Source organism: Sinocyclocheilus grahami, unplaced genomic scaffold (genome assembly GCF_001515645.1).
Source record: "Sinocyclocheilus grahami isolate Dianchi unplaced genomic scaffold, SAMN03320097.WGS_v1.1 scaffold475.1, whole genome shotgun sequence".
Taxonomy (NCBI): domain Eukaryota; kingdom Metazoa; phylum Chordata; class Actinopteri; order Cypriniformes; family Cyprinidae; genus Sinocyclocheilus; species Sinocyclocheilus grahami.
The window spans coordinates 668,244-680,954 of record NW_015505654.1 but is presented as its reverse complement, the minus strand read 5'-3'; the positions used below and the strand labels follow the sequence as shown (position 1 = coordinate 680,954).

The 12,711-nt window shown below is 38.2% G+C and overlaps 1 protein-coding gene across 2 annotated transcripts in view; it reads right to left on the bottom strand.

Annotated features, from left to right (window-relative positions):
- Positions 1 to 5,121: 5,121 nt before the first annotated feature.
- The window catches only part of LOC107553600 (rho-related BTB domain-containing protein 2-like), a 62,614-nt gene continuing 55,024 nt past the window's right edge, over positions 5,122 to 12,711 (bottom strand). For both annotated transcript variants that reach the window (XM_016235885.1, XM_016235884.1), the window contains exons 8-11: positions 9,639 to 9,789; positions 9,134 to 9,222; positions 8,806 to 8,911; positions 5,122 to 8,499 (exon numbers count right to left, since the gene is read on the bottom strand). In XM_016235885.1, coding sequence (XP_016091371.1) covers positions 8,318 to 8,499; positions 8,806 to 8,911; positions 9,134 to 9,222; positions 9,639 to 9,789 — 528 coding nt within the window. In that variant the 3' untranslated portion in view covers positions 5,122 to 8,317. The remainder of the gene's footprint in view (positions 8,500 to 8,805; positions 8,912 to 9,133; positions 9,223 to 9,638; positions 9,790 to 12,711) is intronic.

Genomic DNA, 12,711 nt, shown 5'->3' with positions numbered 1-12,711 from the left:
TGTTGTGAGTCTTTGCAGCGCGTTTCTGTATTTGGTCGTGTTGTTAGTCTTTGCAGCGCGTTTCTGTATTTGGTCGTGTTGTGAATCTTTGCAGTGCGTTTCTGTATTTGGCCGTGTTGTGAATCTTTGCAGCGCGTTTCTGTATTTGGTCGTGTTGTGAGTCTTTGTAGCGCATTTCTGTATTTGTTCATGTTGTGAGTATTAGCAGCGCGTTTCTGTATTTGGCCGTGTTGTGAGTCTTTGCAGCGCGTTTCTGTATTTGGTCGTGTTGTGAATCTTTGCAGGGCGTTTCTGTATTTGGCCGTGTTGTGAATCTTTGCAGCGCGTTTCTGTATTTGGTCGTGTTGTGAATCTTTGCAGGGCGTTTCTGTATTTGGCCGTGTTGTGAATCTTTGCAGCGCGTTTCTGTATTTGGTCGTGTTGTGAGTCTTTGTAGCGCATTTCTGTATTTGTTCATGTTGTGAGTATTAGCAGCGCGTTTCTGTATTTGGCCATGTTGTGAGTATTAGCACCGCGTTTCTGTATTTGGTCGTGTTGTGAGTATTAGCAGCGTGTTTCTGTATTTGGTCGTGTTGTGAGTATTAGCAGCGCGTTTCTGTATTTGGTCGTGTTGTGAGTATTAGCAGCGTGTTTCTGTATTTGGTCGTGTTGTGAGTATTAGCAGCGCGTTTCTGTATTTGGTTGTGTTGTGAGTCTTTACAGCGCGTTTCTGTATTTGGTCGTGTTGTGAGTCTTTGCAGCGCGTTTTTGTATTTGGTAGTATTGTGAGTCTTTGCAGCGCATCTGTATTTGGTCGTGTTGTGAGTCTTTGCAGTGCGTTTCTGTATTTGGTCGTGTTGTGAGTCTTTGCAGCGCGTCGTGTTGTGAGTCTTTGTAGCGCGTTTCTATATTTGGTTGTGTTGTGAGTATTTGCAGCGCATGTGTTGTCAAACTGATGAAGATGTTTGTGGACTTAAAAGGTTCTAGGCGAATTGTTGAATAAAGTCGTTGTTTTTTTTTCTTTTGCGCACAAAAAGTATTCTCGTAGCTTCGTAATATTACGGTTGAACCCCTGATGTCACATGGATAATTTTACCGATCTCCTTGCTATTTTTCTGCAAGATCGAGGTAGTACCCTTGCTGTCTATGGGAGGGTCAGAGAGCTGTCAGATTCCATTAAACATATCTTAAATTGTGTTCCGAAGATGAACAGAGGTCTTACGGGTTTGGAACGACATGAGGGTGAGTAATTAATGACAGAATTTTCATTTTTGGGTGAACTATCCCTTTAAGTTCGGCTTTCAATACAATTATCCCAGCACTCCTCCAGACCAAGTGAACCCAGCTCTCTGTTCCTATCTGTCAGTGGATCACCAGCTTTCTGACAGATAGTCAACAGCTAGAGACTGGGGAAATTCATGTCAAACAGCCACACCATCAGCACTGGTGCCCCTCAGGAATGCGCTCTTTCCCCACTTCTTTTCTCCCTGCACCTCTGTTGACCCCTCTGTCAAGCTCCTGAAGTTTGCAGATGACACTACAGTTGTCGGCCTCATCTAGGACGATGATGAGTCTGCATTTAGAAGCGAGGTTGAGCAGCTGGCTGGCTGGTGCGTCTGTAGAAAGTCTATGGACCGAAGGGAGGCAAGCCGCCGCTCTAACTTTACCTGCGGGTGTCGCTGTTGGACAGTGTTATTTTATAAAAATGAGTGACTTTTAATGTCATATGTAGTCATATTTGCGTTGTTTTATTTTTGTAATATCGATTATTTTCTCATCCACTTTTGAGGAGAGGAGACACTGCCTCCCTTGCCTCTTCGGAGGAAACGCCCCTGACAGAAGTGAGTACACCCCTCACATTTTTGTAAATATTTTATTATATCTTTTCATGTGACAACACTGAAGAAATGACACTTTGCTACAATGTAAAGTAGTGAGTGTACAGCTTGTATAACAGTGTAAATTTGCTGTCCCCTCAAAATAACTCAACACACAGCCATTAATGTCTAAACCGCTGGCCACAAAAAGTGAGTACACCCCAAGTGAAAATGTCCAAATTGGGCCCAAAGTGTCAATATTTTGTGGCCACCATTATTTTCCAGCACTGCCTTAACCCTCTTGGGCATGGAGTTCACCAGTATATATATATTCTTATTATCTCTGTGTTGTTGTCTCTGTGTAATGGAAGCTTCTGTCACCAGAACAAATTCCTTGTATGTTCAAACATACTTGGCAATAAAGCTCTTTCTGATTTTGGTTTTATTAAATAATTTCTGACATTTTGATCTGATTCTTTCGTGGTGCTTGAGGAACTGGGGGAAGGAAGTCAGTCACTTTGTGATGATTTTAGCATTTTGTCTGCTACTTTGTGAAGGAGAGTCATAATGCAAGAGCCAGCTGGATAAAAGTAGTGCTTCTGCAACATACCTGAGCAGCTCAACTAGATCCCTGGAAAAATGGTCATGATTATAATGCAATATTAAGATATAATATATTGCAAAAATGTATTTATTATAGTTTAACAATAGGAAATGCTTAAAACAGTTTGTGTACGTCTCCCTCTGCAGGACATTTTCAGTACTGACTTTCCATAAAACAAGCTTTAGATCACCTGTACAAATCTTACTTAAAATTACGTACATTTCCCATTTATGTGTAAGATACACTGAAAAAAATGGTATAGGATTTACTTTGAATCAGTTTTCAAGAAACAAGAAATTGCTTGTAAATTCAGTTCAGTTCATTACAATAAAACAGAAGTAACACCTTGAATTAAATATAAAATTTTGAAGTAGAAAGACTGAAATTATTTTCATGTGAAATGTCAATAAAGCTCAGAAACAGTCTATCTTTGTTTTATTTATACAACTTTGAAAAATCATTTTTATGGTGTAACTGAGAAGTCATACTCTTTTATATGCATTTTAAATGATTATTACATAATTTAATAACATTTTATGATTCCACTTTCCACTTTACTTTGTCCTTTTACGGGAAATTTGTTTTGGACAATACAGGTAAAGCTGCATAACAAGAATATGATTAATAGTTAACATTTCATAACAAATAAAAAACACAAAGAAATGAGTTCAAAGAGTTCAGTTAAGTTTTATTAAAAGCTAAGCAAACATTAAAATACTGAAACAGATAACCTTTTCCAAACTTTTTTTTTGCTCCATTTTGTACAAATCACAGTTGTTCAAAAATATTACAAATGATTCAATAAGACTTTTTTATTTTGCAAGAGCAGCAAAACATTCTTATTTTGTATTTTGAAAGCCCTTAGTAATGTGTGTGTGTGTGTGCTTTTTCTAGTTCAGAACAAGAAAAATAATTACAGAACGAGTATCAGAAACAATAATCAAATTAAGAAAAAAAAACAACTTTAAGTAGTTATAAATTCGAAAGAGGAAAAGAGGTCAAGGGAAGGGTTGGCTGTCAGTGACACCTATACCTCACCTCAAGAAGACAAAAAATGGCAAGGACCATTTAAACAGATCACCTCACAAGTGGAAAGGGGGACAGGGTTTACCAAAGGGCATACAAGTGCTCCACTATAATTGACAGATGTTGTTCAGAAAAATAATACGGCCCTTTTCTTTCATGTAGATGAAGGTGGATTTCAAAGCTCAGAAAGGAAGTTGGTTGGAGAGCCCCTCTGCTGAAACACAGAAACTAACAAGGGCTTGAAGTGGTCTCTGCCTATGACCTGAGGTCAGATTGTTAATTTTACAAGCAGTAAGATGTGGTAAACCTTTCCAGTTTAATACAAATATTGAGAGTTTAAAAATAAAAATAAAAAATAACCTTTAAAAAAATCACCGCAATAACTGCTCTCTGGTATTAGTATTTTACAAAAATATAACTGAACCAAAGTCATATTCCAAAAAGAATGTTGTGTAACATTTCCCCTGTCAAACACCAATTTATATTACCCTTAGCCATGTAAAAAAATTAAATAATAAAATAAAATAAACCCCTGACCTTCAGTTGACTGTAGAGAGCGCAAGTGTGCCTCTGACGCTCCGTTAATGTGCATGTGTTTACATTCACTCTCATCCCAACAAGTATTATCACTGCTCACAACAAGCACAGGTTTCCACTCAGCTCAGCACAATCAAAGAGGAATGAAAACACCCAAAATGTTAGAGGGAAAAGCATGAAAATATATTTCCCATCACTCAAAAACCAAAGGGTATTGCTACATGCTGGCCAAAGGCATGCAGAAGGAGCAATACAGTGGTCTGCCGGCTGTCAGCTGAAGTGTGTGTTTGTTAGTGCACTACAATTACCTTGATTAAAACTAAAGGCAGAAACCTCTCTTCAGTCAGACCCCCCCCCCCACCCCACCAATTAAAGGCACAGCAATAGACCACAATTCTCAAGTGCTCTCACATTTCTTATAGTGGGTTTCTAATGCTGTACTGTTATTAAATAAATAGAACTACAACCACAATGTGTCATTTATAATGAACATGATAAACATTTAGAACAACATTAAGTATCTGTAAGGGTTTTGAATGAACTTTTTGAACTTCGTAATTAGGGCTGATTTTTTTTTTCAACATGACGAAAGTGCATGATAATTCCTTAGTAATGAAAGCTACTGTTATTCATAGTTACATACCATTCCACACTCTAAAAAATGCTGGGTTATTTCAACCCAACTTTGGGTCAAATTTGGACTAACCCAACTTTTGGGTTAAAAATTTAATGTAAAAATTTAACCCAACAGTTGGGTTAGTCCATATTTGACCCAAAGTTGAGTTGAAATAACCCAGCACTTTTTAGAGTGTATGCACATCTTACTTGTAAACGTGCACTGATAAATACTTTCCAATTTGTTGCTAAAGACTACTGTTAAATTGAAAGAAAATCCACAAAGAATATCATTTGTATCAAATTTCAAGGTAAAGTGCATATTTAGCTAGCAGTTATACTGTTAGCAGGGATCTTTCGTGTTGTTATTCACAGCCTGAACCACTCTCACTTTAAATGAATCGTTCATTCAAACGTGAACATTGTCATCATTTACTCACCCTCATGTCATTTCAAACTTGTATGACCTTTTTTTTACTTCTGTGGAACATAAAAAAAGATATTCTGAAGAATGTTTTTGTCCATGCAATAAAGTTGAGTTGGATGCCATTGACTTTAAAATTATATAGACTAAACAGCTGAACCATTCTTCAAAATAACTTCTTTTGTGTCCCGCAGAAGAAATAGATCCATACACCTTTCAAACATCATGAGGGTGAGCAAATGACAGAATTTGCATTTGGGGTGAACGATCCTTTTAAGGGCTAATGGACCTTTCTAATACTGTTTATTTGAAATCTACAAAACCACCTAATTTCTACAGAAAAACATGGATCACATGTCCTTGAAGTTAATGAAGGCATATTCGATTAAAGCACAAGGTACAAAGAATTTGAGCAGCCAACATAAAAGTCTCATAGTAAGTATTAGGGATTTTTTTTTTATGTAAGCACAAAATATGTAGGGCCATAAGGAGCACCGTTTTAATGGAAGAAACCATTCCATGCTACAAAATGTTTTAAAAAGCCATAGTTTAGAAACAGTCAGTGCCATGCACATCAAAGGCAGACCAAATCTAAAATAAAAGTGCAAAAGCAAATAGTCAAAAAACTAAAAGTGTTAACAAGCCCGAAATCACCACAGCAACAACGCTTTCCATCCCAACAAGCATGCTGATGTTTGTAGTGTACTTGAATCGCTCATCTGGGGTGAGGGTCTTTAACTCAGACAGGAGAGCTGTGATTAAGTACATAATTCATCACAGAGCCAATCTGCAAATACACAGCAAGGTCATACATTCGTTATTTTGCTAATTATTGAGCCTCTAGGCATAGTGTGGCATCTATAATCATTAATTTATTTGTCTGCCCCTATAAATAAAGCATCTTAATGGGATGAACATATAAAAGTGCCTCTACAGGTGAATGTCAAGACGGTAGCATACAGACAAGTGTCTGCTCTCCGCTTCCTTCTTATTTGTCATTTATTTATTATTTGAGTGCAGAAAGGCCTGTCTGAGCACATGGGCTCTGCATGTCTATTTTTGTAGCTGTTGATGATTTCAGCTCGTCTGGTGTGAAAAGCAGGGTGCAGCCTTGAGGAAGTGAAGTCAGAAAGCCAGAAATAGAAAAAGGGTGGCATGGAAAACTTAAAATGTCTCCGAGTTCTCATTCACCTCCAAAGTAGCTATTAAAAACACTTTTGTTAAAAGGCACGCAACAGGCAAAACAAACATGCTTCACCGAGAAATACTTGAATGTAGAAGGGAAAGTGTAACAATGGTCATAGGCACTCATGTTTTCCGGACAAGACTCTAGCAAACGAATGTTAACAACACTCTACAGCGCATGCACATCTGAAAGAAGGAACTGAGAGTGGGTATGTTAGCATATCACTGTCAGTTTAACCACAAAACCTGTTTCAAAGTACAAAGCTTGAAATCGAAAGCTATTCAATTAAAATAGAAGGATACACTTTTGATTTACAGCCTATGTTGGGATATTTTGTTATTAAGATCGAAACAGGTAAACTTGTGTAAAGCGGCGGTCACACTACACTTTTCTTTCCATTTACTTCCATTCATACGCATGCAAATGCTGGAAACCGGAAACGCAAGCTCGTGCGAAGGAAGTTTTACATTTCGCTGCGTTCCAAAGCGTCATGGCTTGTCATCTTAGCGGAATTAAACAATCATAAACTTTCAATTTGCTGGTCCGCACGCAGCATTGCAGGAGAGCAGAGTAGATTGTATATTTTTACATTTTGGATTTATTATTATTTGTTATATGGTGAATACTTTGTACTATGTTTTTAAAAAACAAATGACACCACAGAGCATGACATCGTATCACGACTGTTGCAGGGCTCAAAGTCTAGTGAAACCGCCCTTTAAGGAGATGATGGGTGAGTGGTTGAACGCTGTGACATTTAGCAGGTTAATCCGGAGCACCGATTTTATCTGCAAGTGTAAAGTGCAAAGAGAAGCCTCACATTGCAACATATCAAACACTACAGGAAGTGGATCGATAGTTTCTCCCTCAGTTTGGCTAACTGCAGAGGTAGAGGAGCAGAGGAATAACAGAGAGGAGCGGCGAAGGAATAAGAAACATCGCAACCTACTTTTTGGTTCGCCAATAGCAAAGAGCTGAAGTAGTGCTACAAAAACAAGTGCATTTCACAAGGGTGTGAAGATCTGCAACAGGACTGACAAACAAATGAGTAGCTAATACTTAAGCAGGGTAAATTCAGAAGGCATGGGCGCCCCCCAGTGGTGGAGGTGAAAGGCAAGCAAGTCGAGGAGCTTGCTAGTGGTCAAATCACAAAACTCAATCGACAGAATGTCAAATAACAGCTGTAATTGCTAATACTCTCCTGGCAGTGGTAAAATAGCCCTAATTTCATAGTTTACTTGCTGTCATGTTTTTGTTTCAGCAGATTTTGGTAAGGTGTTTGTGTTTGTATGAGTTGTCTGTCTGAGTGTCTGTCTTTGGTGCTGTCCTAGAGTTTTTTTTAGTGAGTGACAGACCTGAACTACACACCCCTTCTGTTCTACCACATGAACAAAATTTTGTAACAGGAAAAGCAATTTGAAAAACACTTCTTCTTTAAGCAACACAATTGGTATTCTGAGACAATATGGGGCAATGGAAGATCCAAAATGGAGAATTGTTTTTATGAAGCATGAAGGCAGGGGCAATAACCCCTTTATTTTAACAATTTATTTTATATGTATATCCCTGCCGCCATTTTAGTTGCTAGTTGTATTCAAAGCTATGTTTCAGCTTGTAGGCATTGATCATGACGGTTTTCCCAAAAATAGGTCTCACAGAGAAAAGATCAACACTCGTGCAGCATTCGTGCCCAGGCGCCAGCGCTCAGACGGGGTGCTGTTGTGAGTGTGTGAGTGTGTGTGTGTGTGGTCTTGTATAATAATAACAGTCTTAAGAGGCGAAAGCAGGTCACTGCAATGATGCTGTTCCCTATGTGATGCTGCGGCGAGACTTGTTGCATTCGCACAGTAGAACATGTAACATTGAGAAAGAGAATGATTTGAGACTTTCTCCAAACCTTCTCCTGTTTAATGACACATACGCTATGAGCTCTCGTGGCGGGCAGTCCACTAAGGCCCAGCGTGGGTAGGGAAGGCTAAAGCTCAGAGGCAAAGAGGACCCCGGACTCGCTTTCAGCAGTCAGGACATATGCACAGAAACAGGGCTCCCCAGGCTTGGCTACATGCCTCTGGACTGAGATGAGGGTGAGGAGTAAAGGGGGGGTTGAAAGGATGAATGGAGGAAGACCCTCAGGAAATGTGGGGTGCTGAGGAGGATGGGTGTCTCCAGAAAAACCAGCCCCGTTTGGTGTGCTGCTTGCGTAAGATCTCCTCCTCGCGCTCTCGCTCTTTTTGAGAACGGAGGTAGCGGTCTTCCTCCTTCAGGAACCACACAGGGGGCCAGCGATGCTTCTCAAAATGTTTCTGGTTTTCTGGAAGAACAAATGACAAGATCAAGGAAATACACCGGAATTTTCTCGCTTCAAAACACTTTAAAATAAAAGTTTTCTATTTTAATATATTTTCAAATGTAATTAATTTCATCATTATCAACTGAATTATTATCAAGGACTCCATAGATAGTTCAAAAGAACAGCATTTATTTAAAATAAAAATCTTTTGTAACATTATGTTTTTACTGTCACTTCTGATCAATTGAATCAATTGCCGAATTAATTTTATTTATACATAATATAAATCAAATAAATAAATTAATAAAAACACTTCTTGCCCCTTACCAGGAGACATAGTCTTCATGTCTTTAGGGAATTTTCGACAAACTCTATTGTAGTTGGTGCAGATGTGATGCAGACACCAAGCAGAGAGCTGTTTGGCATTGTGGAACTACAGCAGACAGAAAGCAGAGTTGGCACAGAGTGATTTCTCTCAAAGAGGCTCATTTGAAAAGCAAAGTCCGTTCATCCTTTGAACTAGAATAAAGTAGGCTATGAATGAATGGCAATTCTGTAATGTGCTCCATTGGTTATATTGCTACTTCATTACTCAGTGTGAGTGTCCTCTGCATTCTATTAAAGGCTTTGTTTGCTTCATCTTTATTAATGTTACCTGAGCCATCTCCAGATAGGCCAGCACATGTCCATCAATGTCCACCCCTTTAACGGACAACTGCAATAGCTCCTCAACAGCATGTTGCTCTGTAGACCATGGCAAAACACCATACAGCAAGTGTTAATATGTCAGCCATGGAGCTTAATGGTTAATGATTTGCAAAATACTCCATAACAACAGAATCGTCAACATTGAAAAATGTCACACCTTCACTGGTGTATTTGAACAAATACAGCATGCTGTAGTTTAGATGTAGATAATATTTATTTGGTTAATTTATTTTTCCAAATTATTGGCTAGTGCCACCTCTAGTAGCTTTGATGAGTTTAAATACTATCATTTGTAATATTAACCAACATTTTTGTCCATGGCAGCTGTTAACTTTACAGATCCAAAATATTTGCAGATTAAGTCTTTGCAAATTCATGCTCAAAGTAGTAGATTAACCATAGAAGTATACAGTAGTTTTTCAAGGTAAACATAGAGCCTTTATTAAACCTACCTGTTAGAGCTACAAGGCGAGGAAGACAGAGGCGGTTGGCTAGTATTATAAGGTCCATTGGCTGCAGTTCAGGACATGGTGTTAACACACCACAGTAGAGAAACTCCAGAACGGCTCTCATGCAGGCACAAGTGGTGTTGGGGATAGAGACCTAAAAAGAGAAACAGAGAAAGAAAAAGAGGTGGTGGTTAGCAAAAAACAGCCTTAATATTTCAAGTTTACAGTTATTAACAAAAGCCCACGTTGAGAAAAGTTTGTGTGAACAGATTTCATAACCCATGCTGAGAAATGTTTATTCATAGCTCATCTCCAGGACATGGAAACTCGAGAGGCAGATTGATCCAGGGATGAAACAATCTGCTCAGCACCTCTCTCCTATTGAGACCTGCATGGTCCTGGCTGCTGACCATTAGAGGAGGCCTACGTGTTGACATGGCAAGGCCCAAAGTGGCCATGGAAGCAGTTAGAAAGGGATGTATGTGTCCAGGAAGGCTTGTGGAGGAAGGGGCCTGGGAGAGCGATAGAAGGCGAGGGCAGCGGCCTCCACAAGGGGCCTTTCATCCTTCAGGAGATTAAAGCACTGTGTGAAACTGTTGACGGTCTCAGCTTAAAGCTGTGGAAAAATAACTCTGTGGGCTTGTCGCTACGGGAAACCTGGCCTCTGCATAAACAAGAGCCAACAAGCCAGCCTACAGGAGAGACTGTCATCATATAACAGTTAACACAGGATATGCTTTACAGAACAAATACACATTTAGGAAGACTCAGTTCCCATATATTGATATGTCAAATTTCATGCATTCATTTAAATGACAAATAAAATTATATTTCAAACTAGATTGAAAAGTGAAAAAGCCTAGCTAGAAAGTTTGAAAAAGTTTTAAAAGCTTGCAGTCTGAATGTTTTTAGTTTGAAGTAGTTTGAAACTTAAAATAGTTTTAAAGATTACAGTTTGAATGTTTTCAAGGCAATACAGTCTATCAGAAAAACAGATGGTATAAAACATATTGCTAGGGTACCTGGGGTGGTTGCTAGGCTGTTTCTAGCATGATTAGCATGTTGTTTGCACAATTAGCATATTACTAGCATGTTTCTAGCATGATTAGCATGTTATTAGCATATTGTTAACAAAATTAGCAAGCTACAAACATTTTGCTAGCATGATTAGCATGCTAAAAGCATGGTGTTAACATTTTGTTAACATGATTAGCAAGTTACTAGCATTTTTCTAACATGATTAGCATGTTACTAGCATGGTGTTAGCATTTTGTTGGCATGATTAGCAAGTTACTAGCATGTTTCTAGCATTAATATCATGTCACTAGCATGTTGTTAACATTATTAGTAAGTTAATAACCTGTTTGCTAACATGATTCTGGCATGATTAGCATTTGTTACTAGATTTTGTTAACATGGTTAACAAGTTACTAGCGTGTTACTAACATGATTAGAATGTTGTAAGCATGATTAGCATGTTACTAGCATGTTGATCGCATGATTCTAGCATGATTAGCATGTTACAAGCATGCTGTTATCATGATAAAAAAGTTACTAGCATTTCGCTAGCATGATTCTAACATGATTAGCATATTACTAGCATGATTCTAGCATGATAAAAGTGAGTGAAGTGACATGTGGCCAAGTATGGTGACCCATACTCAGAATTAGTGCTCTGCATTTACCCATCCAAAGTGCACACACACAGCAGTGAACACACACAAACCGTGAACACACACCCGGAGCAGTGGGCAGCCATTTATGCTGCGGCGCCCGGGGAGCAGTTGGGGATTCGGTGCCTTGCTCAAGGGCACCTTGTTGTGGTATTGAAGGTGGGAGAGAGCGCTGTACATTCACTCCCCCCACCTACAATCCCTGCTGGTACGAGACTCGAACCCACAACCTTTTGGGTTATGAGTCCGACTCTCTAACCATTAGGCCACGACTTCCCCTAGCATTATGTTAACATGTTAACATCCCCTAGCATTATGTTAACATGATTAGCATGTTAATAGCATGTTTGCTAGCATGATTAGCATTTTAATAGCGTTATGCTACTATGTTTCTAACATATTTAACAAGTTTTGTAGCATTTGTTAACATTTAACAAAATTACTAGCATGTTTCTAAAATGATTAGAATGTTGTTAGCATTATTAACATTACTAGCATGTTGATAGTATGATTCTAGCATGATTAGCAATGTTACAAGCATGTTATTAGCATGATTGACAAGTTAATAGCATGTTGTTAGCATGATTCTAGCATGATTAGCATATTACTAGCATGATTAGCAATTTACTTGCATGTTGTTAGCATTATTCTAGCATGATTAGCAAGTTACTAGCATGTTGTTATCATGATTCTAGCACGATCAGCAAGTTACTTGCATGTTGTTAGCATTATTAGCAAGTTACTAGCATGTTGTTAACATGATTAGCAAGTTAATAACATGTTGTTAACATGATTAGCATGTTACTAGCATGATTAACATGATGCTAGCATGTTTCTAACATGTTTAAAAGTTGCTTGCATTTTGTTAGCATGTTTAACAAGTTGTTAGCATGTTTCTAGCATGATTAGCATGTTTTGCTAGCATGGTGTTAACATTTTGTTAACATTATTAGCCAGTTTATTAGCATGTTGCTAGCACGATTAACATGTTACTAACATTTTGTTAGTATTTTTCTTGCATTATTAGCACGTTACTAGCATTTTGTTAGCATGATTAGCAAGTTTCTAGCATTTTGTTAGCATGTTGTTAGTATGATTAACGTCACTATCATGATGATAACATGTTTCTAGCATGTTTAACAAATTGTTAGCATGTTTCTAACATGTGTAACATGTTACTAGCATGGTGTTAACATTTTGTAATCATGATTAGCAAGTTACTAGCATGTCTCTAGCATGTTGTTAGCATTATTAGCAAGTTACTAGCATGTTGTTAACATGATTAGGAAGTTACTAGCATTATGTTAACATGATTAGCATGTTAATAGCATGTTTGCTAGCATGATTAGCATTTTAATAGCGTTATGCTACTATGTTTCTAACATATTTAACAAGTTTTGTAG